The 26,414-nt window shown below is 40.4% G+C and overlaps 2 protein-coding genes across 11 annotated transcripts in view; one reads left to right on the top strand and one right to left on the bottom strand.

The window, feature by feature from the left end:
- Positions 1–37: 37 nt before the first annotated feature.
- On the bottom strand, positions 38–16,529 carry atcaya (ATCAY kinesin light chain interacting caytaxin a). 5 transcript variants are annotated; one of them, XM_033622516.2, is made up of 14 exons: positions 15,870–16,527; positions 15,300–15,328; positions 12,271–12,370; positions 7,954–8,012; positions 7,603–7,857; positions 6,626–6,799; positions 6,334–6,436; positions 6,026–6,157; positions 5,169–5,255; positions 4,863–4,961; positions 4,603–4,638; positions 4,307–4,378; positions 4,130–4,188; positions 38–2,774 (listed from the first exon to the last, which is right to left on the bottom strand). In XM_033622516.2, the coding sequence occupies exons 3-13, from the start codon at positions 12,345–12,347 to the stop codon at positions 4,155–4,157; spliced, it is 1,128 nt and encodes a 375-aa protein (XP_033478407.1). In that variant the 5' UTR covers positions 12,348–12,370; positions 15,300–15,328; positions 15,870–16,527; the 3' UTR covers positions 38–2,774; positions 4,130–4,154. The 5 variants fall into 5 exon arrangements, with proteins under 5 accessions (XP_033478407.1, XP_033478406.1, XP_078024891.1 ...); XM_033622515.2 differs by lacking the exon at positions 15,300–15,328 and having other exon boundaries at positions 15,870–16,526; XM_078168765.1 differs by lacking the exons at positions 15,300–15,328; positions 15,870–16,527 and adding an exon at positions 12,455–12,472.
- A 2,300-nt stretch (positions 16,530–18,829) lies between these two features.
- Positions 18,830–26,414, top strand: part of zfr2 (zinc finger RNA binding protein 2) — a 32,481-nt gene continuing 24,896 nt past the window's right edge. For 2 of the 6 annotated variants that reach the window (XM_033622618.2, XM_033622613.2), the window contains exons 1-4: positions 18,830–18,948; positions 23,634–23,889; positions 25,199–25,313; positions 26,007–26,234. In XM_033622618.2, the coding sequence (XP_033478509.1) occupies positions 18,896–18,948; positions 23,634–23,889; positions 25,199–25,313; positions 26,007–26,234 (652 nt within the window). In that variant the 5' untranslated portion in view covers positions 18,830–18,895. Of the gene's footprint in view, positions 18,949–23,633; positions 23,890–25,195; positions 25,314–26,006; positions 26,235–26,414 lie in introns of all 6 variants that reach the window. The other 4 variants (XM_033622615.2, XM_033622612.2, XM_033622616.2 and 1 more) reach the window with 3 other exon arrangements.

Genomic DNA, 26,414 nt, shown 5'->3' with positions numbered 1-26,414 from the left:
GCATACCCAAATGTGTGAAAACATAAAACAAAACAGATTTTTGGAGGAACAGTTTATTCATTCGTATTTACAAGGCAGAACCGATCATGGAGATCTAAAGAACTTCAGAATAAATGATGGATCCTCCTTCCCATTTGAATCTAAGCAAACATTTTACAGCAGACAAATGGCAGGCAAATAATTTGTAATAATATAAATATTGTGCTTTTATCGTCAAAATGAACATTTCAGTTTTTGGAAAGGTCATATCAGCCGTTTCTATGCAAACCTTGCTTACAATATTGGGTGCGACTTGATAAACCGAACCTATAAACTACAATAACTACAGATGAAAAGGCTACACTTTACATTCTTTTACTTCTACTACTTTACTTCTGGATTTCTTTAAATCATTTGGTTCAAAAATAGGCACTCAGTACAGCAAACAAACCTCAAAGTTGAACCCTGTCTTTAACATTCCTGCACCAGAAAGGCAAAAGAACAGAAGTGGGATGGCACTTTAGGAACAGACATTACATGAGTCCTAGTTTCTGTTCCAAAGAAGCATAAACATGTTCATGCTTTACGAAGAGCTACATGACTGCGTGACCTCAGTAATGCTACTTAACAACAACACAGAATACACTTTAGAGGGACTTTTCTCCTCTTAAAAATAATCCAGTTGTGCAAAGAAAAAAAAAAGGCAGGCAGGTGATACAATTATGAATTACTTTACAAAAATAAAAGTTCTTCCTCCTCTGCCCTCCTGCTACTGTGAGTTGAAGAGATGGAAGACACAAGAAAATCAACTTAACCCAAGAATCGTCCAATCCATAATGCAATTAGGGTGTCTGACAAAAGTTTAAACTTCTGTTAAATGGGAGTGTGCTGACATTGTCCCAAATATTCAATAGATAAAGCCACACTAAGAAAAAAAAAAAACATGAGGGGATGTCATGCCGCTGAAATGGAAATCACAAACTCCACATAAGCTACATAAACTTTATGCTTCTGAAATTTCCTTTCATAGGACGCTGTATACTTCATCAAGTTAGTCGCAGAACATGTTTTCACAATCTGAGCAAATGTTCCCATATGAAACAAATCAGTAAGAATTATAGATATGCACAGTTAATCAAATTAAAGTACAATTATTCGTACAAAGTTTGTGTATTAATTATGGCCACTTTGATACAAATGTCATAAAAAAATAATTGCACGTTTTGTATATGGTGGGCTAGCATTATATTTATCTTATACATGACATACAGAATGGAATATGCAGACTACATAGTCTAAAATATTGATAAAAAGCATATTTGTTTAAAGGTATACTATGCAGGAATTCCCTTAAAAAAGCAATGTATGGACTCAGACATCACTTATGACCCATCAGAAGTGTTGGGAGGTGTATTTTTCTGCAGAGACTCTGCCTGCATTTTCTTATTTCTGTGTTCGGGACATTTGTGGGTGTGTAGCCATCAGGTACCAGACCATAAGCATCAGTCGTTAAAGAGACACAGTGCCAAAAAACACAAATATGACGAGACGAAACACTGACTAGAGTCAATCTGGGTTGGCTTTTACTTTAACTTTCGACTTCCCGCATAGTATAGCCTACCTTTAAATGTTCTATGACATCTAAGTGGCCATAAAATACATAAAATTACATAAAATAAACATTATATTTTCAGCATATATATATGTATATATATATATATATATATATACATATATAAATACATATATATATAATTCTTAAAGATTTTCTCATATGGGTGTTCCAGGCCACAAAATGCAAATGTTCATGTTCTGTATTTTCAACACACAAGATGACTGAGGCACATCATAAACACAAGGTACAGTACAGATGTTAGTACATTTTGACATTTCCGAAATGTCAGTACAGCAAAAGAGAGAGAGCTCAAGAAGGCATAGGATACAGCAGGTATGAGGCAAATAATAATAATAATTATAAAGATGAAGGAATTTGATGCATTGTAATTTACATCTAACACACATTATATTCACACGAGCCAGCGTGAATATTAATGTGTGCATGGTCAGGTGGTCACACACTGACCCAAGATCAGCATCTGCTACATCAATAATGTTGCTGTGAAACATCTGTGGTCAAGTGTTAAATCTTACATAACATATTTACACATCACTGGCGTCAGGCAAAAAGCTTATATCTCCAGTTGTCAGACTTTCGGAATTGTTGATGTAAAATTTGGCCTTTTTTCTGAGTTCATTTAGTATATTTAATTTATTATTAACCAAAAGTACAATTTCGGAAAATGAAAGCCATCTTCCATGAAATTAAGTTTAAACATCCATAATTGGAGTTACAGTTGTGTCGCCCAACATTGCCAAAGTCAAACGTCTTTCTTTAATGTCCCAGTCTATTTGTGTTGCATTATACGTTTCTGTCAACGTCCTGGTCTTCCAAAGCCTCATGATGATGCAATTATACAATAAAAGTGATACAACAGGTCCGACCACACAGCAGGTTAATGAATCGATGAACCCAACAATAGTTTCCACAGAGACACACTTCCTGTAACAGAGCGCTGACTTCCAACGTACATTTTCAAGTTGCAGTATGAAACCATCTGGCAGAGAAAGAGAAGGGGTTCCACGTAGAGGGATTAATGAGGCGGAGCATTTACCGTCTTGACGGCACAAATCATTGGCTGGATGTTGGTTAAAGACGGAAGCACATAGACTTGTTGGACCCACTGCTTCGTACGGTGATAAAACCAAGGGTTCATGCTCCATACGTTTGTCACACACTGCGTGAAGAAGAGGTTGTGGATGATGAAGGCATGACAGGACAATGAAAACATTTTGCTGCTCTTGTATCATGATCAAATAAAACTCATGCAGTTAAAAGAAATATGTACTTTGTTTCAGTCTGACCCTTTTAAGAGATAAAACAAACTGGAACCCAAATGCCTTCATTACCAATATAATTGTGTTTAAAAATGTGTTAGTTTGTAAATGAAAAAAGGAGATATTACATGATTCTAAAAGTTCATCCCTTGTTTTAATTAACCTCTTAAAGTGAGGAAAGTAAACAAACAGGCCAGTTTGGTCTGTCTGGGCCTTTAAGATCCATGTGTTCAACTGGTCTTGCCTAAATACAGTTACAAGAAACTGTGCTTTGTAGCTAAAATCAGTCCAAGACTGAAGCTTACATTAAAATGGACAGGACCTCGCACAATAAAAGCAAAAGGAGCACTGCTGAGAAAAAAGAGCACTCGAGGGAAGCTACTCCAAGAAGTGGAAAAACAAATCCCTCTTACGACCAAGTATCAGCGTAAAGATCTGCAAACTAAAGGCAGATACCCCCTCTGACAAAGGAGGCCTATCAACTGAAAGAATCTGAGTCTGAATGTAAATGTACCGAGACACCCTGCACGAATAACAACAAATCCTTCTCCCACATTCACGCTGTCTGCTCCACTTCCCAACAATAGACAGACCACATCGGCTGAGCTCTCTCTCCACAGGCCACTATGCTCATGTAAATGTGATGAATGTCTCTGCAATACAGCAGATGCACATAATTATTATTACCTTTAACTGTTGCACACTGTTTCTTTGTTATTTATGATTTGTTACCTACATTCTCATGGCCTTTGACTCAGCAAAAATTTACAGTAGACTCAAATATTCTGCTTGCTTTTTTTTCTGTTTAAGAAAGAACTAAGCTGAAACAAATGGATCCCCACTCAGAAGCTCCAGCAGAAGGTTTTAAAAGTAATGTTTCAAGCACACCACCTCCTCAGGCTTGTGATAAAAAAAGAAACCACCATTTCAAATACCCACGATGCACATACAAGCAAATAACTGACATTGATTATTAGGTTTTAAATGGAATAAATACCCAATTGCTTAAAAACTGCACGGCATGACTGCATTCACATAATAAAGAACATATTTTGATTTCTTGACAGAAAGTGTAAACACTGAGTATGTGTACTGAAATATTTGACACTGGTTTTAATCTGTCCTTTGTACTGAAATATAAAAAAACTACTTAGACATCTGTGTGGAGATTTAATGGGTTATGTGGTGAATCTATTTCAAAGCATGGAGCCACATCTGGGCCCTTACAAGAAATACAACAGTGTTTTTTTATTACCTTCGGCTGCAAAGCTCTGTCCTTCTCATAATCCTTGATCTACAATCATCGACTTCGGCCTGAAATGAAAGATTAAAAAACTTTTAAAAAGTTGGAGGGATGACACCTTACCAATAACTAATGAAGTGAAATGTCCGATGTGAAAATATGATTTTAAAATCCAGGTTGGGTCAGTACCTCTCTGACTTTTTAATTGGCTCCTGTGGGACTGACTGCTGCTGCTCCTGCTGTCTGTGCTCCTGCTCCATCCTACACACAAACACAAACACACACACACACACACACACACACACACACACACACACACACACACACACAGTTATTGTAGGCATTTTGGATGATGCCCAGTTACTGTAGAATTTAAAGGCAGAGCATTAAAATTCAGCTTTAGTGCTTAAAGACAGTTCATTATGTGTGATTCTGTACGAGCAATATATATGTATGAGTGAATAATCTTATCAACTGTATTTTACCTTTCCCTCCGTGCTTTAATCCTCTCCTCGTCAAATCTGAAAATGAGAAACACTGTTATATTCTCCAGTAAATCCAAGTTCTTTTAAAGGACTACAGCACTAATCTCGTTTTACTTTCATTCAGAGACATTAGGTGTCACATTAGACTTGTTCTCCGCCAGATTTACAGGAATAATGATTTCCAGGAGTAACTGCTGCCTGCAGGCTGGGATCAGTGTGCTACAGCTCGTTTTCTCCATCTAGTGTTCAGAGATACTTACTGCACCACACACTCAGGAACATGGACGTGCTCCATGGGGACGATCTCTGCCAGCTCATCCAGGCTGTGGACGTACTGGATCTTATTCATGAACTTCACACTGCAGAGGACAACAGCAACACAACCAAAGTTACAGTCACTGCATCACTGATGTCACAGTAACAAAATGATTAGAAGCATGGTTCAGTCCTCATCAGCTGACTGTGATCACTACTTCAAAAAGCATTTTAACTTGTGCACCAACTTTTGTAGATTCCTCAGTCTGAAACATAATTGTTCAGCTGTTGGTGTGTGTGTGTGTGTTTACCTGATAAAAGGCCTTGATATAGCCAGGACGGTGCGTATGAACCAGGTGGGATGAGCGATTACCAAAGACTTCAGGTTTTTCCTCAGTCTGCCACAAAGCAAATAACAAGTCGATTCAGTTCTGTTATTGTTTGCAAAAAATATAAAAACTATTAAATTGATAACTAAGAGGAAGTCATCTCTAAACAGAGTCAAGCTGCAAATTTAGCCTCTGACTCATCCTCATTACTGACTGACAGCAAGTGACAACTTCTATTAACCGTCCCTTTGTATCTGTCACTATCAATGTCATGCATTTCTGTATGCTAATGGTGAAGAGCGCTCAGCAGATAAATATAGCACAGAGGGCCTAATTCATAATTCAGTTCAGGAAAGTAAGTTTTAAAAGGCTGCATGCGAAATTCAAAACTTAGGAGTTGTCTGGAGATGGTCCAAAACATGGAGGTGGCTGAGCCAGCTGCTGGCAACAAATAGTGCTAACTCCATGAACCACTAAACAACAGCAACAGTGTTAACCAGGGAGGAACCAAAGGGTGAGTGCTACGCTTCCACACCAACACCATCCCAGTTTCAGCAGTAATTGCTGTATGAACGCAGTGCAAAGTGAGCCAGTGGAATACACACATGCACGCACGGCCAAACTGGCTACAACAACAAACCACAGAGAAGCTCAGATTACAACACACACAGAAGGAGTATGACTTAATTCTCTGCTTAGGATGCCATCACTCCACTATTTCTTTACATAGGAAATAGTGCTTTGCCTCTATATTAATGCTCTGAATGTTGCACAAAGAACCTTTAATATTAATCACAATCATAGTCAATATGTTGGAGTAGTTTCTCATAGTTTCCCACCTTCTGTCAATCATTTGGTAACATTTCTTCAGCCAGCTGATCCCAGGCATCTTACTCCGAGGAGTGGCTCCATTCATGTAGATGATCAGGTAATCTTCAGCCACGAGCATCTCCAGGCTGCTCACTACGTACCTGGAGGAGTAAGACAGCATCATGGGCAGACATCATTTGATAGAGCCATGTTACTTTCCTACCAGATATGATAATAATGGTTATTCTAACTTAGGGCTCGGTGCTCGGTTTGTATATTCAGTAATTCATTCATGCACATTATCAAAACCTGAACATGAAAACTAAAAGTCACTCACAGGAAGAGGTTCTCCATGATGTAGTGGTAGTCTGGACAGCTGCTGTCAGGCAGGTAACACGCAGAGAAAACAATGATGGCATTGAGGCCCTCGCCATAATAACCTGATGGGAGAGAGATTCAGTTAATGGACTGTAACATCAGCTTAGTAGGTATGCTGATTCTTTAACATGAATGCTGGTCTTCTCAGGCGTTTGCCCCTTTTAATATAATGTTTTTAAGGCTGTAATTTTGGTATAATACTGGCAACCATCTTCCAAAGTGATTTGATTGATCTCCCTCCTGTCACTGACCTCCGTGTGTGATGACCCGGAGGTAGGGTCTGATGACCTGCATGTCAATACGATGCTCCTGTTCTCCAATGATCACAGTCCTCCAGAGGCGTCCATTGTTAGCATTCCCCTCCCCATCCACATCTCCTGAACCGTCAGCTGGACCTGCTTTGGCTGAGGCCACTGGTGTGTCATCTGGATGGACACAGAGCAGAGTTTGTTCTTAATAAATATGTACTGAAATATGTACTACGCTGGACAGGTTCCAGTAAAACTTATTGTCTATATATTGTGTGTGAGCTCCTTTCAAATGAGGTTTTGGTTCAGCATTTGAATTAGGATTACATTTAGATTTGGCAAAACTACAATTACGTTTTGTGTTACTGTCTGAGAATAAAGACTGACATTTATTCAGGATTAAGACTCAGGTTTGTGGTTAGTTATTATTATTAGTTTTAAGTTAGATATTCCAACTTCAGTCAGTTGTAGATACACTTATTAGGACTATTTTCAGATTGTAAGACCAAAGTGGGTGTTGACTCGGAGAGGGTTAAAATATATAAACATAGTAAGAAAAAAAAGTATGTACAGTACTGTTAAAGTTGGTTAAAAGTGCTTTATATTTAAAAAAAAAAAAAAGATTAAAACAATTCTGTACGCCAGTTAAATAAAATCATGCAAATAAAAGTACTGAAAATTAAATTGAAAATACTAACTAATACTAAAATACTAAAAAAGAGCAAAGTAAACAAATAAAAACATAAAATATTAGGACTGAAAAAAAGTTACTGTATCTGCAAGCTTCAGTAGCCTATGTAAAAACTGATAGATATCATAAAAGATATTCCATCAATATTCATATGAACAATTACTGCATTTAAACTGAGCATAAATCAGCATAATCTTACTGCTAGTTTTTAAAGGTGAGTGTTATGGTTTAGCACAGGTATAATAAAGGAGTTATAACAGTCAACAGTCGTGTGTTTTTAACCACTTACCCTCCCACTCCAGCTCGTTGCCATTGGTGATGAACTCCAGTGAGTCTGTCTCATCAGGCGTATCGATGTCATCAACGTTGATGTCCAGGTCATCTGGTGTATCCAGGAAGTCATCTGACAGCAAAGAGCCCTCGCTTTGGTCCAGGGAAAGGTTCATCTCTGGGGCAACCAGTGTGCGCCGTTTGCGGTGGGTGGAGGACATTCCGCTGCCACCTCCTCCTCCAGGTGGGCTCACATTCAGGGAGTTAGGAGGAGCTGCAGCAAGACAGATCAGAAAAGTTAACTGGTGTCAGAAAGCAGGGTTATTATGGTTGACCAGTCAGTGACCCTCCACTCCCCAGAGTTACTTACAGGCTCTGTCGTCTGTGAGACCACAAGAGGGATCCATGTCTCCGTACTCTGGTAGTGGTCTGGAGGGAAACACACATTAATGACTTTTACTGGGTCTTAACTAATTAAAAAAACAACCTAAACTTTGGCTAATAAGTAGATTTGACTTAAAGGAACAGTATGTAGTGTTACCAGCTCACCCTTTTCCCCCTTTAAGGGGCGGTGGCCTTGTGGGTAACCTGTGAGGGTGTGACGTGTGCTTCATGGTGTGTGTGTGTGTGTATAAAGGGAAGCAGCTCTCTCAAGGTGTCATGGTGAAGACGGCAGGTGGCAAAGAGTGTTGATAATCAGCAGAATTAAGTCTATAAGCTTAGGGCTACTGTTAAACCTAATGAGAAGGCCACGTTTATGGTATCCTTCCTTCTGCAGGGTGGTCCGGACGGCTGGAAGCTAGTTACCAGCTAATAATGAGCAAAGCTAATTTAACGTTAATAAGCCAGTGTGTTCCCAACTATGGTTTGGAGCCAGTAAACCGTCACAAAGAGAGAGTAGGATTTTAGTGGCGTCTAGAGGTGGAGATTGCAGATTACACTCAGCTAAAACTTCTCCCATGTGCCAAGCATGAACTTCCTGTTGGGATTCTGTCAATGTTCATTGTTCAGGAGGTTTTTAGCAGGAGCCGAATTATCCACAGAGGTCTCTTCCTCTCCAAAACGAATGGACTAGGTGATTTAAAACACTGAATAAAGCAGTTTCACTTACAAATCAGTGTTTCTCCGATGCTGCTCTGCTCATCACAGACAGGCCGCCAGCCCAGCATCTGCTAATGCGTGCTCACTGATAACTCAAGATCCAGACATTCAGAGGGTTTTCTCTAGGAGCCGAATTATTCACAGAGGTCTCGTTCTCTTCAAAAATAATCAGAGGTGGGTAGTAACTAGTTACATTTACTCAGTTACATTTACTTGAGTAACTTTTTGGATAAATTGTACTTTTCAGAGTAGTTTTAATGCAAAATACTTTTTACTTTTACTTGAGTTATATTGTTTTAAAGCAACAATGCTCTTACTTGAGTACAATATTTGGCTACTCTACCCACCTCTGAGTACATATATATATATATATATATATACTGTATGTATAAGAATATATTTGTGTTTCTTGTGCCTTGATTTAGGTTATGTTTGTAAAGATTTAATTTATTTTTGTTTTAGTTAAAGGGGTATCGTTTAAAATACATGAATTTGCAGATTATTATTTTTGATTGATTGATTACGTTCATGTTCTTATTTTACAAATAAATCAGACGTTACTCAATAGTTACTCAGTACTTGAGTAGTTTTTTCACCAAATACTCTTATTTAAGTAATTATTTGGATGACTACTTTTTACTTTTACTTGAGTAATATTGTTCTAAAGTATCAGTACTTTTACTTGAGTACAATATTTGGCTACACTACCCACCTCTGAAAATAATGGACCCAGTGATTTAAACCAATAAAATGACTGAATAAAGCACATTCACATAGAAAAATAATTGTTTTTCTGATGCGGTTCATTATGGAGGGGCTGCTACACAAAAATGCAAATGGCCTTTTATAGAGCCAGTGTTTGATTTGCCCCTTCTGGGCTACTGCAGAAACATGGCAGTGCAACATGGCAGACTCCATGGACAACAAACCGCTTCTTATGTAGATATTTAACAGCTCATTCTCAGGTGATGATACAACAAAGAAAACATAAATATTATATCGTATTCAGTTTTTGCCAACATATCCCCCTACATCCTACACACCTGACCTTTAACCTTGGTTGCGTTTCTGCTGTCTGTCCTAGTAGTCTCTAACTATGGCCTCACAATTACATGTAACACTGTGATTAGGATGGTGTTCAATGGACCAGTAGAGGCGTGTGTGTTGTCACTGATCTGGCTAAGCACTAAAAAGAGGAGAAAGCAGAAGAGGGTAGAGATGGTAATTAACTTCTCTCTGGGGAGAGATGAAGATTACAGGGCTGCCAGGCAGGGCGTGAGAGGGGAAGAGAAAAGGAGGTGGGAGAAATAGAGGAGAAATAAGGAGAAATAAAAGATAGAGAATGAGTGAAAGAGAGAGAAGAGATTCAGCTCTCTGTCCCTTTTAGCCACTTGTTATTTACTGTTGAAACCTTGTGCAGAAGGAGGAGCGAACAGGAGGTCAAAATCCTGCTCTGCATATGTTTGTGCAGCATGTGCCCATCTGTGTGTTTATTTGCAAGTAGGCAAAACAATGCGCATTGGGACAGAAGTGTTTTTTGCATGTTAGCAACAACACCCAGTGCAACCAGAGACCTGGAATCAGGGTTGTACAACTACAGGATTCAGACACAAGAGATACAGAGAGCTACAGCGCAGTGCCGTTCAGCAGAGAGGAGTTTTAGCTGCATTCCTGTGAAAGCCAACTGCCTCATCCTCCCATCTTGACGAGGAAAGTGTGTGCTCCTCCTGAGCCAACAATACTGGCTTTAGCCCAGAGAAACATGCACTGATGAATGATCCGACCCTCTTCCCCTGGGGACCCCTGCGGTGATTACTAGTCTAACGCTTCCTTTGTCAGAAATGGAGCCAAATCTATACACAGATTTTGTCTTTTAACAGAAGCAAGATAATCTCCTTTGTTCATGTTCATGGCTGCATTGTCATTCAGCTATAAACAGCAATATCAGGAGGAATCGATGATGCTTACCTTCTGGAAACAGCACAGGGCTGCTGTTGTCAAATCCAATTCAAATGAGCTTTATAACCTCACACACCTTAATGTTTGGTTTGCTTACTCATTCCCTGTCTTCTCAGCTGAAGCAGAGCATCTCTAAGAGGCTGCCCTGATAATCCACTTGCTGCTGGCTGCTCCTGCGTCTGTGTCTGTCTCTAACCAAAACCTGCCACCATTTTCCTGGCGATGCTGTGTTGTTGATCGGTGACTGCTGTTGCGTCACATGACGTAGCCTGAGACCATTTACAGACAGAGCTGCACCTGCTCCCTGGCTTCCTGCCTCCCAATCGGGCAGAGGAAGAGGGGGAGGAGGGAGGAGGATGGAGACAGAAGGAGGGAGCGCAGCACTGACTGTTCTGCCCTGCTCTTTTTCTGCCCATCAAGCTCTCCATCTCAGACTCTGAACACTTACATCCCCCAGATTTTTAAAGCTTTCTGTTGCCATCCTTCATTTATCGTTCTCTCTGTTTCTTTTTCTTACTGTGAACAGAAATTAAATGTCAATCTGAGCTCAATCCCTAATATAATAATCAATAAAACCTTCAGTTACAGTAGCAAAATATTTAGCTCTACTGTTGCTCAGACAGTAGAACATAAAAAGATAAGGCTATAATTACAATGAGTATGTTTTTATAAGATTAAAAAGTGTCAGTATTACAAAAATGACTACTATAAACAACACGGCTTCTAAATCCACCCAGCATTGGAAGCAATATGGTGCAGATGGCGATTAATCCATAATTTACTGCACAATTAATTCTAAAAAAATTAGCCATTCAGTCATAAATTAAAATATAATTCATATTCATCAGCACACACAAACACAAGAGTATGCCCTATAGCTACAGGCTCACACACAGCTCTAAGACACTGTGAGGTGACAGTGCTAACCATGCCACCGTGCAGCCCTAATTTAAGACATGAACTTTAAAAAGAAAGCTGTATTCATAGAGCCATATGTATTAGAAAATTATGAACAACCAAAGAGCTGATAGAACAATGACAAAGAAGCCTTATTAAGTTTGTATAATACATTCATTCATTCATTTTTTCCGTAATTGCTTGTCCTGATACAGGGTCATGGATATGCTGGAGCCTATCCCAGCTGTCATTGGGCGAGAGGATGGTACACCCAGAACAGGTCGCCAGACTATCACAGGGCTGACACAAAGATTTACAATTTAAAGTAACCAATTAACCTAACATACATGTCTTTTGGTTGTGGGAGGAAGCTGGAGCACCTGGAGAGGACATGTAAACTCTGCAGAGAGGGACCCGGCAGGCTGGTGGATTCGAACCTCAAACCCTCTTGATGTGAGGCAACAGTACTAATCACTGCACCACTGTGCCACCCAGTATGAAAGACTGTTTAAAATATATCACTTAGTCCGAGCTTGTCAGTTTACTCAATGATAGAAAAGGCGTCCCTTAAGGAAGAAGGTTGGGGATCACTGCTCTAAAAATGCCATAATGACAGCTTTTTGCTGAGCTGTCTCATAGTTATCCACGTCCAGCATCAAACAGTTGTCTATATCTGACTTCAAAAGGACATTTCATTGATGATAAGCAGTAGAAAGTAAAAGGATCCCACCTGGGGAAGTCTTCATCCTGCCACTCGTCTTTCACTTCCAAGTTCTCCATTCGTAGAGTTGCCTCTGTGGTGCCCATCCCTCAGAGAGGAGAGCCGGGGCCTGGGAGTGTGAAGAGAAGCATTTATCTATGAACCCCATTTACAGTAACAAAGGAAAGCTGTCACATCAAATGAGTGTACTAACTAGACAGTCAGCGTCATGGCTGCACTGCAGGAACACGTGTCTGACTTAGATGACAAAGAGAGAAGTCGGCATTGTTGGAGGATTTTACCCATATGATTTTTCATCACAATTTGGGGGCTGTAACCACTCTTCAGTCACATGGTTTTTATCCCTCTGCCCAGAGGAGCACATGTGAGAGGCATGTGACTGAGTCGGGCAGAGCCCAGTTTCTGAGCTCGGCTCTCCTCAATGTCAAATATCACGAACAAATTTCCTCCTGGGTGGAATTTAAGGGGCCAATGAGGAGGACGACATGCACCCCTAATCCTCCCTCGCTGCTCCCTAATCCTACTGCACATATGTGGCTGCTGCCCATTTGATCTCTGCTCACACTCAGGCTTCACGTCACCAATAGAACTTCTCTTCTGATCTAATATTCATTCATTTGCACTCAAGAGTTTGAAGACAGTTCCCATACTGATACGATACAGTGATTACACACTGACTGCATAATCAATAGTGGCATTAAGGTGCACTCCACTCTGATAAACTACAGGATTTAAAGCTGATATCCAGGTGGATTATCACAACACAATAGTGATAGATTAAAGGTGACGTAGGCAGTTTGAGTTTGGCCTTCCTGGGCAAAAATCGCAAAATAAACCTTGATCGTATTCTAATTTAAGTGATCTGAGAAAACACTAGACTTCTGCACCTCAGCTTGGCCAACACATTCTCAGTCCGACCGCGTCACATATTGACATTTGGTCATGGACTTTCCACGTCAACATATGACATGCAAGGTACCCTGGGTGCGTTGGCTGTTGCCGCTCTTGGATGCCATGTCAAGGTTTGCCTGTTACATGCATTATCTGTTTTCAAAATACACTTCCATTTTCACAGGAATTGTCCTGGTTACATACAGTAACCAGTACAACACCGTGAATTGACGTTTTTTTTCTTCAGCAACAAACATGGTTTGGGTTTAGGAAAAAAGAACAGGGTTTGGCTTTACAATCTTACGAGAAGCCAACACCGGCCTCCCAGGTGAAAGACTTTGGCTGCCTTGATGTTGTTGTTGTCCCGCTGCATTTCCCCCTGACAGGTGCTGTTTAACAATAATGGCGATCTGTAGCGTATCATGCCGACGTGAAAGGATGGCTTTTTTTGTTGGTGTCAAATGCTGGAGGTCACCGACCACGTGCTGGATTTCGATGACTTTGGAGTGATACTGGGTTGACTTAGCTCTGTTTCCAGGGTTTATAAAATCTAGCCCGTGACGGGATACTCTGGCCAATCACAGGCCAAGTTTAAAGAGAGCACATGTCAATCAAGTCAATCACTACTCATGAACTGCAGTCACACTGTCAGACTAGGCAGTGCTGATCAAACATGAATCAAGATTTTGTCACTGCATTGCCTGTTTCTCGCCTCATGTTTTCAGAAACATATATCAGTGTACTGTTTAGCCAACCTTGCCTCCTAGAAACTATGTTTGTTACTAAACTGCTCTTTTAATAACATTGCTGTAGCAACGTAACTGCTGCCTGGAGACAACGCTTGGAGACGTTTCTTTCAGGTAACAAAACACTACACTCATTTACCATGTAAGTGCTGCAAGAAGACAGTTGAGGAGGATAATGGGCGTATACAGTCCAGGACTTTGACACCAGAACCTTGGATTTGCATCAAGACTGTTGTAGGTTTAGGCAACAAATGCACTTTGGTTAAAGGAAGATTGTGATTTTGTTTAAATGTTAATAAAAAATGTAATAAAAAATTCATAATGCTGTAGTCACATGAGTGGATACTGATTGCTTATTTTGGGGGAAAACAACTGAACTACATTTTCAGTGAACATTTTGGTGATAGGTTCAGTGTCAACATTTTTGCGACTTGCCATATACGTTAGTTAGCAACATCTCCTCATAATGTTAATAGAAAATATAACTTCCTCTTCATTACATTTCCCTCAAAATGTATTGGCTATTTTATATTAGTTATATAGTTATTAGTTAGTTATTTAGTTTGTGACCTTGCCACCATGTCAGCAATGCCCACCAGTTGGGGAAAACATTCTCATTTTAAACAGAATTTCATATTTGATCAGCACTGCCCAGTTTATCAGTTTGACCACAGTCCACAAGCAGTGTATGACATGATTGACAGCTGCGTTAGAGATGCTTCTGCTCTGATTTCTTGTTTTTGAGAATTCCTGCAAATGCAAAAATGCAAATGCAACACCAGGAGGAGGCAGAGGAACATGATTTTTTCACAGGTTTACTGCCTCATGTTCTACTGTCTGGATGTAGCGACAGTAAAATAAAAACTTTTGGTCATATTTGCTAAAAAAAAGTGACCTACTGTAGCTTTAAATACAGAAGCACAGGTCTGTTTTAGCTGGTGAACGCATGAGAGGAGCACTGTGGATATTTAATTGGATATAGAGTCCTGTTCTCTTTGTAGTTCTCCACTCAAGTATAAAATCCACAGTGTCTGAGCAGGTTCTGCTGAGTGACAGAGGATCCCCAGGTTTGTGCTGGAGGTGATACTTAGAAACAGACACTCTGAGGAGAGGCACAATGTAAGAGCTTTTTCAGACTACAGCGCAACAAAAATACTGTTGTGGTTATCCGGACACTCTTGTCAGCATATTGTTGATCACAATGAGAAATAATGCAGCATAGATTCCTGTGATATAATAACTAGAACGAGTGGAGTGGTTTTGGTGATTTTGGCAGCGACACTTGTGACTAAACTGGAAAAAAGCCAAATCTAACATAGAGGAAATTATTCATTTCTGCAGGGCTGACATTGCACAGAAGGAGCAAAGCAAAGATAAATGATTTTACTAAACATCACACACCTGTTTGTAGCAGGTCAGAGTCTCATACACTTCAATGGGACAACACCCCGAAGAAGAAAGCGGTAGTGTGTGGTTGGGAGAGCAGAAACCAGAACAAATCATTTATCATCACTGACAAATAATGATGTTCTTTCTTACATTGGCAGGCTAGAAAAAATCATGTAATAGTAAGTGAAATTATTCCAACAATCATTTCAGATTTCAACAAAATGCTGTGTGGAGAAATTGACCTTTAGCTAAGGATGTAACCCGGTATATGTGCAAGTAAAACACCATGTTCCTGCATACTGTGCTGCCCACGTTCCCTCATCCTGCCTGAAAATGTCAATGTCGGAGAAAAAAATCTGCAAAATGAATTGCCACCAATGTGCAGCACATTACACTCACAGAGTAAAATGGCCTCGCAGTCTTTCTGGGTCATCCCAAATGTAACAGCCAAAAGGAAATCCATCTAAATGGATTTCATGTGTTTATGCACAATCCAATGTGCATGCAGTCAGTATAAGGCGGCTGCAGGGTGCAGCGAGCAGAACAGAGATGCAAGGACATTAATTCAGTCACTATACTCACATGAGCGGTGTGAGATCCCCTCTAAACCTCTCGCTCGTCTGTGCGTCCTCCCTCCTCCTCAGCAGCAGACTCAAAGATTCTAGAGGAGAAAGTCCTGATCCTCCACACCAACAGAGAAGCAGAGGTCAGGCTGAAATTTCTCCTCTCACGCTCCCTGTCTTTCACTCATTCACATGCACACACACACACACTGATGCACAGACACAGCCATACAGTGTCCTCGATGTCAGCCGCTAGCCAGCAGCAGGTGTCTGAGGACAGGGGGCACCTCTGTGCTGGACTCCCCCTCTTCTCCTCCGCCTCTGGCCACCTTTGTTGGGGAAAGACTGGCCGTGAAGAGCGAGCCGACAGCCTGCCTCTCAGCTCATACGTCCACACCACCAAGACACAAAATTCCTTTAATCAGAATGCATCTGCTCTGGCATCATGATCTCCCTCTTTTCTCTGCTTGTTAACTCCAAATACCTTTGGAGGATCTTTTTTCCACCTCCAAATATTAATTCACACCCTTCTTTGGGTTTCCCCCTGTATGAGCACCATACAGAAGAAATGAGCTCCAGTCTCTGTGTCCCTTTACTCCATTTGATAATCCTACTGTTGTGTTCAGTGGTCCTCTGTGTGGCTGCTGTTCCCTGGCAACAGCATCTCTCTCTCCATCCATAGCTTCTCCCCTCCTTATCTGTATCCTCGCCCCACTCTGTATACCCCAACTCTCCCCTCATATTAATTATTCAGTCCCTTACTTCACTTGCACCCAGCCAATCATATCACCCATGCTCAGTTTTATGCTGGCTGCATGTTCATATAACAAGCTTCCTTCTTTAAGTGTGTGCCTCAGGTGGTGATGCTAATAAACTCTCAGTAGTGATTATATATAGGTTAATGGTTTTATCTAACATTTTCCCCCCTCTTTAGATTTATAGTATGATTGACCTCAATTCTGTGGCGCTCCTGCAGTGATGCCTTCAAAACCCAAGGTCGTTATTATCTTTTTAAGGTGGAAGAATATGATTTCCAGGCGTTTTAATGAGAATCTGAATATATTATTAAGATTTGTTTGTCTACAAACTCAGTGCCTGGTGTTTGAGTTTATAATAGATTGTGTCTTTATCATCGGTGCAGGCATGACTGACAAGTACACGCGACATTCAGCGGACAGAGCAGGAGAAGCTACATGCAAATCAAGAGGAGTCACTTCAATGTACTTCCGTCTTCGTGGAAACCGCGTTTCTTTAGAAAAGCGATTCTCAGAATGGGGTCCGGGGACCCAGAAGGGTCAGTGACACTCTGCCAGGAGGTCATTACTTTTAATTATCATCATACAAAATCGTCTTTTTCCACAAAAGGCTTCATTGTTCAATACATTATATTTTGAATCTAAAATAGTTTGCAGTTAATGTTCTTGTCTAAGAAGTTTATATTAGCGAAGCAATCAGAATCCAGGTTTTATTCAGTTTATGCACTAAAAGTGAAACACCTTACTTAAATTCACACTTCTCTTGATAGGCTTGTGTGTGTGCTGTAACATGCATTTCAAATTAGCCATTTTCTTTTGATCTGCCTTTGATATTTTGTTTAGGTGCAGTGCTCCATGTGTGGTGAGAATGGGGCAGACATTTTAATACATGTCTGCAGGAGTATAGAAGTATAAAAATAGGTTATGTCAAATTATTTCAAGGGACACAGGCCCACCTGAGGGGTTTCTATGTACAAAACCTATTCTGTTTTGAAAGGGTAGCTCGGCTGAAAAAAAAAAGATTGATAATCTCTGTTTTAGACAGTAGTAGAGAATACATATAATTGACTAAATGTTTTTTGGTGTCCATTTAGTTTTACATATGAATTTTCATCCCAGAAGGATTGATATACCTTAACAAAGAGAGATCAGCCTCTCTTTTTTTCAGTTCTTTGTCCCTTTTCATTGCAATACACCCAAATTTCCTGTAAATCTTAATGTCTCTCTGTCACAAGCGCAAGCAAAAGGCGTGCATGCATGACACAGTTTTGTGGAATACCAATAGCAAACTTTGAAAATCACTTTATGCTGAACATTTTACGGTAAATTAACTGAAATGATACCTTTACAAGACATTACATTATTATAGTTAATATTCACAGACGTACAATGTGTAGTTGTTATTTACCTATTACACTTATTTAATGTATACTATTTTTACATGTATATTATAGGGATGTGATTTTTAACTGTCAGCACATTGCAGGAGTAGCACTCCTAATTTTGTTGTGTGTTTTTAGTGACAAAACGACCATACAAGGTATTCTGATTTTTTAACTTTATTTACCATTACTTCAAATATTGTCAGGTATAAGACAAGAACACAACAATATAGGAGAGCTGATAGCATCAATTGCAATGAGATAAATGACATTCTACAAAAGCTAAGAACTGAACGATCATACGTACATACAAATTTGGAAATCCTACAAATAAATAGAATAAGAATGGGCATTAGAAAAAAACAAAAAAATAACATAGGCCTAATTCATTTCACATCAGGGTAGTTTCATTAAATATGTTTTTGTAATACCCTAAAACCCTGTTACTTTTTTGGTGTGTCAGCTCAAGAGAGTTCAATACTGAGTTAAATTCAATCAAGAAAAGATGTATAGATGGTTGTGACCCTTAAATTCCTGTTTATGAATAAATATTTTCCCAAACTGAATAATGAAATAATCAAAATGGTTCAGAGATGTGTTACTCATATCATAATACTAACAGATTACATCTTTAAAGGTAAAGTGACATTGGTGGTACTGAAAACATGAGAACAGACCAATATTTCATTGTTTTTCTACTCTGAAACAATAATTGCATTAATAACAGACACATATATTTGACACATTTTTAAAACAGACTGTGTGAGTCAGATATGTTTTTGTCTGACGCAGTTCCGGCGTAGCAGAGCGGAGCTCCCATTGGCTGCAGTCGAGGGGGGTGAACTATCTTGACTCTCAGTATCAGGGTCTGCTGTCTGCCAGTACAGTACTGTACTGGAGATGCCAAGATGGCTGCAAGCAATTATTTCGGCTTCACACATGGTGCCGGTCCGCAATACAGGTAATTCAAGTGATGCAGGTTGGTGTCAGCATGTCTTTTGAGTCATATTTATCAGCCGTTGGTGTGTAACGGTCGGCGGGGTGATTTCACTGCGTGGCGGTGCTAGCTTGACCCGCTAATTTCGGTTAGCTAGCGTTAGCTAGCTGAGTTCGCAGGCCAGCTCTTGCCGACACGCTGCTTGACTTTAGGTGAACCCCGGTACGGTCATCGTCGGCTGCTAATATTTTAACATTTAACCACTCAGAAGACTTAAATGTGAAACAAAAAGGCAGATATTGTAAGTGTCACGTCGCAGGTTTAGTTAGTGGAGCCGGCTGCAGCTGTGACGGGTGATAAATTAGGATTAAGAGGGCTAACCCTGATCGAGCTGTAACGTTACTGAAGGTCCCGTGTCTCACAAACACTGCACTTATTATAATGTAGGTGCTGTGTTTAATAAATGCCTCCTGTTACTTATTAACATTTAAATGATACTTATATTTAAGCAGTAAATGAACACCGGTCAACAGTTAAACTCCATCAGTGCAGATTGCTGTTATACAAGTTTGTGTGGCAGGTAAATCCTCTAGCCTGTCAGATTGACAGGCAATTAGATGTAATTAGCATATAATTTAATTACCATTCACTGCGGTTAGTGAACTATGAAGGAACTCTGTTTTGTTTCTCTTGAGGAGAATCCAAGCCAACAAACCTGACAAACAGGAGAGGACTGTTTCTCTGCACCACAGAGTGCTGATGTATTCATGTTCTCTGGCCTTAGTTTGTTAACCAAAGTCTGCTCCTCTCCTGGTTTTAATTCATTTTTAACTTGTAAACCTGTTTCTTGATTTAACATAAACTCCTACAGCCTCAAACATGTCACTGTGTTGGATCTGCGGTAAGGTGTTAGTCCTCCTGAGATGCACAGTCAGTACAGGGTTACATTATGTAGTTAGGTGTGGGTGATGTGGATGAAACCCTCTGACACAACATGTAATGTAATATTGCAAAATCAATTTATATTGCAGTGTAGTATACTTTCTGGAAAAATCAATGGAGTATAGAGAAAAACTGCTAATCCAGCAGTCCGTTCTGAACCTAATTCTCTCTAGGTATATTTGTATACAAGTAACTGTACATGTTGTTTTCATTTTAAGTCATTTTATTCAATCCCATTTGTATAAATATTCCAGAAGTGTAAACCTGAAGGGGGATACAACTTATAGTTCATGTGCAACCTTGTGTTGTGGGAGCACAAATAAATGAACCTTGTGACCCGAATATTTTTTTAAATCAAATACTTGATAACCTTATTGCCAAAATCCTTAAAAAAACAGTATTACCATGAAGTCGTCCGCCCTAGCCACACAACTTTTTCAGACCTAATATTGATACTGATGCCTGGGCTTTGGGTATCGTCCAATACCAAGTACTGATCTGACACCAGTGTTGACTCGTTTGACTGGGATCATTCTTTTCTGTGTGACGCAAAATCAGTGTAGGAGCCAGAATATGTATTTAACCCTCATAGTTTATTATTTGATTGCAGTGGTTAGCATTGTGGCCTCACAGCAAGAGGGTTCCTGGGTTAAACCCGGGTTGGGTGGCCCTTCTGTGTGGAGTTTGCATGTTCTCCTGTGTCAGCGTGGGTTTTCTCCGGGTACTCTAGCTTACCCCCACAGTCCAAAGACATGCAATTGGTGACTCAGCATTGCTTGTAGGTGTGAATGTGAGTTTGAATGGTTGTCTGTCTCTATGTGTCAGCCCTGTGATAGTCTGGTGACCTCTCCAGGGTGTACCCTGCCTCTCACCCAATGACAGCTGGGATAGGCTCCAGCCCCCCTGCGACTCTTAACAGGATAAGTGGTATGGAAAATGAATGAATGAATGTTTATTTGTTTAGGCTGAACACGTTCTTTTGGTCATTTTCACTTCCGGTAGTAATTGGCACATGTGTGGGTGGTGTATCACATTATTTTTACCTGCTCATTCACTGGCATGGCGGCTTTTAGACAAAAGCGGAGTTGGCTCCGATATTTCCTGTTGACCATTATCACACAACGTTACAGTTACCGCAATTACATAATCTCAAGACATCGTATTCCATCTCATTTTGCTTTAGTTGTCCAGTTGTTTGTTTAATAAATCATCATAAAATGTATCGTTGGACTTCAGTATGGATTTCTTTCAATGGGTCACAGTTGCGAGCCTACTCATTGATAGTAGTCGCTACAGTCAGCCTTGACTTGTACATTGCTTTCCTAACTTTGTAAAAGAAACTCTAACAAATACACAGGTATACGTTAACTGAGTTATTTATTATTAGTAAGTAATAAATCATGCGCAAACAACTTGGCAAAAATATTCAAGTTAACAGGTGCAGACATACCAAGTAGCTGCAGAACTTGTCGGTGTAGTAAGTGTGAAATGCCTCCAAACAGCTGACATATTTGTCACACCCTCAGCTATGCAGTCATGTAATCAGACGTCAACATAGAATTTAATATAGCCGCCCCATTATTACGGATACCCAATCCAGCTGTTTGAGTGAGTATCGGCCCGATTTCATATATCAGTATAGAATCAGTGCATCCCGAGTTCTGCCCACTCATGGCTGCAAGATTTCCCATGATGACCTCGTGCATCCAGTGATATTAAAAGGATAGCTACAGCAGCATAAACAAGTATAGCTGATGAGTAAAGACGCTTTGTCTGGTCACTCTGTGTTATCTGAAATTAATGTTACAGTTCTGGTACCAGGAAAAAGACTCCATACATAAGAGAGTAATCTGCGTCCCCACAAGTTATAGCAAATGTGCTATAGTGTGCTTCTTAGTTATTTTTGCTTTTTCGTCAAGCACACCCCATGGTTGTTAAGTCTTTACAGCGGAACCCTCTGAACGTTCTCTCACATCAAAAGTTAAAAGGCAACAAAATATGATTTAACAGCACAATTTTACAAATAAATGTCCTTAATTTTGTATCACAATACCAAAAACCACATGAAATTATAAATTAAATTCTCAATTCTTTCTTAAAATTTATTCTCGTGGCTTATATCGTTATATTGTCCAGCCCTGTCTGTAGTTTTTAATATGCAGTGGGTGAGCATCAAGGTTTGTTATCCTGAAAGCACGGGCATCCCTTGTCCAAAACTTTAAATAATTTACACTGAGGCCTGCTTAGTGCAATTTTGGTAGCAGGGGTGTTAGAGCAGACAAGTAGGTCAATAGCCGAACATCCAGGTCAACTTATTGATTTGTTTTCCTGTTCATTGTTAGTGAAACATGGGCATCATGACATGACATGGCATGGGGCACTTACATAATCAGATTTTTGGACTGTGGAAATTCTTTCCCTTAGTGTGAGATAATGAAATTACAGGTAATTTTACTGAGCTACTCAATAGACAATGCACAGACTAGTCAACCAGGGAATAATGGGCTTTTCAAAATCCCATCTTGGTATACTTTTACACAGTTTCTTCTAGATATTTTATTTGCACCAGATCCAGTATATTTTTGTTGGATAAAATAGTTTAATGATTACTTTCGCAGCATTGTGAGTCCGTGCTCTTTCATGACCTTAAGGCGCCATTTAATTTTAGCCCTCTGATGCTGTTGTTTATCCTGACACTGAAATCTTAATAAAGATGTTGATATCATCAGTTACTGGTGTCGTTGCCAGTAAATGCTGCCCTTGTCCCAAGCCATTTTAACAACACTGTGGAATTGTCTGCTGATGAAAGTAAGAGATTAATCAGAGATCAGTGCAGGGTGGTTCACTGAATTGCATAGCATTTGTGATCACAATTTTGTCCCCCTCGTTTAATTAATCTTGATCGGGATTTGATGTGTTGCATTAAATTTGTCACGCTATTTTTGGCGCCTGTTTTTAGCCATGCTAGCGGCATGACTCATGTTGGTCTGCTGGTTCATTAGTCAGTCGGTTGGTCCACCACGTGTCCAGACTGAAACACCTCCACAACTGTTACATAGATTGACATGACATTTTATACACATATTCATGGTGCCCAGACGATGAATCCTGCTGAGTCTGATAATTCCCTGATTTTAGCTCCACCATGAAGCTCAGAAAAGTGGTTTTCAATGAAATATCTCAACAACTACTAGATAGATTGCTGTTAAATTTAGGACAGAGCACCAGCATTCATGGACCCTTTCCAAATGACTGGTTCTCACTGAAGTTATGCTGTGTTTTTAAGATAGTGGACATTAGCATTTAGCTCCAAGCACCACTCGTAGAAGACTCCTGATCTGTTAAAATACACATGCATTTGAAGGGAGTTGTGTTTACTATGAAGTGAGTGTTATTTTAAAAATACTCCAACATAGGTAAACTATTGTTGCAAAATGGCTAAGTTATCATTAGCATTTCTCAGGGTAGCCTTTATTGTAATCCAAACACTGTTAGTTATGCATCAGGGTCAGTTTTCTGTTTAAAATTACAGAAATATTATGCCATAGTAAAAGAAATAATGGAGACTGGAATGCTGCTGATGTAAATCACAGTGTAGTTGAGCACTACAGCCTCAAGGCCTTTAATCTTTTTGACTACTATGAAGGAATATATTCTTTCACTTCTAACATGGACTCATTCCAGATTTACCCACAGTAAAAACTCGAGTAGACACTTCTCTAAAGTTTAATGATGTCGTCTTTCTCTTTCCCTCTCCACTTCTTCAGTACCCAGCCTCCCCCAGCCTACTCCCATCCCTCCACAGCCAGTTACAGTGTCCAGCAGGCTCCAGCTGTGGCTCATGCAGTGACTGCGTCCTACTCTCCCGCTCCAGTCCAGGCAGCCCGGCCTGTGGTCACTGCCCCATATCCTACCTATCAGAGCCATCAGGCTCCGCCTGACTATGCCTACAGGCAGCCCGGCACCCCCGCACCCCCACAGCCCACCACCACCCCACAGACGTACCAGGTATACTCAGAAACGGTCAGTCGCTTTCTGCTTCCTTTATGATTTCTGCTTCTTAGTTTCTTAAAGCATGATGTGGTCATACTGAATGTTATGCAAGACTTTTGTTTTGGGCCAAATAATGTGACTTTTAGGTGCTTAGACACTGGAGCAGACACAGCCTGCCCCTTTTTGCATCAGCTGTAGTGCTGCACGATTAATCTAATCGCAATCGCGATGTCAGGCTGTGCAGTTACATAACCGCATAAAAGGCTGCGATTTGCGATTTAATGTAGGCTAAATAAATGTTAATGTGTGTGCCTGTGAACGTGACTGCCTCTCCTGTGTGGAGTTTGTTGATATTACACCCACAAGCTATCCTGGTGCGTGCAGTCGGCGTGCAGCAGTGACCAACACAGACGCTGAAGAAGAGCATGAGCTCGATCATGAACAGGCTGAGTTGGTGGTGAAAAAAACGTCTGTTACATGGCGATACTTTGGATTCAGGTACGGCGACGTTGAACAGAAGGACGTGCTGTGTAAGTGTAAAAGTTAAAGTCGCCACGTCCCGCGGCAACACGACCAATCTATATCAACACTTGAGAGAGCACAGCACAGGGAAAAGTAGGAAGAGCGCATGCGAGAGAAAGCCGAGCCGTGTAATGTTAAAGACAAAGAGACAACTGAAAGCCGCCAGAGCCTCATAAAACAACATCCAAGCACAGTTAAGCAAACATTTGTCAGTGTCACAGGGAAATCATGGACTCCATAACAAATCAAAAACTGAGCAATTTTGCTCGGGTTCGGCCCACTTGACATGCTGCTGTGTTGTGCTATGGCGTGCTGGAATTTGTCATTTACGTGACAACGCCTGAACGCAACACAGGCTCGCTCCGCTGTGTGTACAGTTCCATGCTGAGCTGCTGTGTGAGCAGCGTGTTTGACTGTGCTCAGTCTGTTGATGGTCATTGACACACTGTCTGTCCATAACAATAACTATGTCAGGTCAGTGCCCCCCTAATATAATGTAGGGGAAACACTGAATCAAGCAGAAAGACTCATGATACCATTTATTTATTATATTTTATTGTAATTATATTGTAATCGCAAATCGCGATATTGTCCACCATAATCGCAATCGCACATTTTTATCAAATCGTGCAGCACTAATCAGCTGTCACTGGGATTGTCTAATTTCTAAAGAGCAAAAACACATGTGATCACAATTTAAAGGATGCTTTAATTTTACACACAGTGGCTGTAATGTGTTTTTTAATCTTACTGCAGTTATCTTGTTAAATATGCTGCTTTCTCATTGCATTAAATGTTCTCTTCTAAACACCAGCAGGACAACTACAGCTACGGGCGTCCTGCAGCTGTGACTACCTATGACAATAAGCAGTACTATCAGACCAGTATCGCTACAGCTCAGAGGACACCCACAGAGAATTACTACCAGACTGGTGAGTCCATTTTTACTCATCTTACATGCAAAGTTTCAAATATTAAAGGGGAACCCCACCAATTTTACTCATCATAGTCTGTTTAAAGCTGTTGGCATGTACTATTGCAAACCGTCCATCATGAGTACAAGGCTAAATCAGTGGAGTACTCTTCTAAAGTCTTGAGAATAGAGCCTGACTGCATGGCAGGTATTATTGGTTGATTTTAGCTTATTGTGTATAGTAATGATTGGGGGTGGGAGATATGGCCAGGGTATATTCCAGCTGAATAGTAATGAGATTATTGCTTACTTTGTGTAAGTGTGTATTTGTATGGAGAATACTTCAGTAGTTCATATCAGTTTCACAAAAAAATGTTGTTGACTGTTACAGAACTAGTGTTGCAGATCTAATTAAGGGTGTAAAACACCAACACACACTTGAGTCTTACTGGAGGATTTGTGGTACATCAGTCCTGGTATTAGTTACTCTTATTCCCCTCTGAAGATGTGATATGATATATGTGGAATTTGCCTGCTGTTCATTTGCCTGTGATATGAGGATCCTTCCTGGGCTGCCAAAAACTCTCTGACAGGCAGTCCCAGAGGATGTGATGGATGTGTCAGATCTCTTCTGCTGTCCACTTTCCACACTATTTCCTCTCCACCTCTACTCCCCTCTCTCCTCTTTTCCCTCCACTCTGTCCTGTATCAGTGGGCGTAAAGAGTGCTTACAGTCCAGCCCCCACCACTGTGTACAGCCAGCCTCCTCCTCCCCAGAGGCAGGTAACGGCCCTGAAGCCTCTGGCCCCATCCAGCTCTGTGTCCACCAGCTATAACATCTACCCAGTGTCCACCAGTGTCCAGCAGCCGCCCACACCCATTTCATCTTACACCCTCGGGTCCTCCTTTGGCTCCACTGTTTCAGCCACGACCTACTCAGGTAACATAAGATTTATTCATAGAACTTTGTTTATCGCACATGTACAGTACAGGCCAAAAGTTTGGACACACCTTCTCATTCAATGCGTTTTCTTTATTTTCATGACTGTTTACATTGTAGATTCTCACTGAAGGCATCAAAACCATGAATGAACACACGTGGAGTTATGTACTTAACAAA

This window comes from Epinephelus lanceolatus, chromosome 6 (assembly GCF_041903045.1).
Source record: "Epinephelus lanceolatus isolate andai-2023 chromosome 6, ASM4190304v1, whole genome shotgun sequence".
In the NCBI taxonomy this organism is placed as follows: domain Eukaryota; kingdom Metazoa; phylum Chordata; class Actinopteri; order Perciformes; family Serranidae; genus Epinephelus; species Epinephelus lanceolatus.
This window is presented reverse-complemented; position numbering and strand designations above follow the sequence as displayed.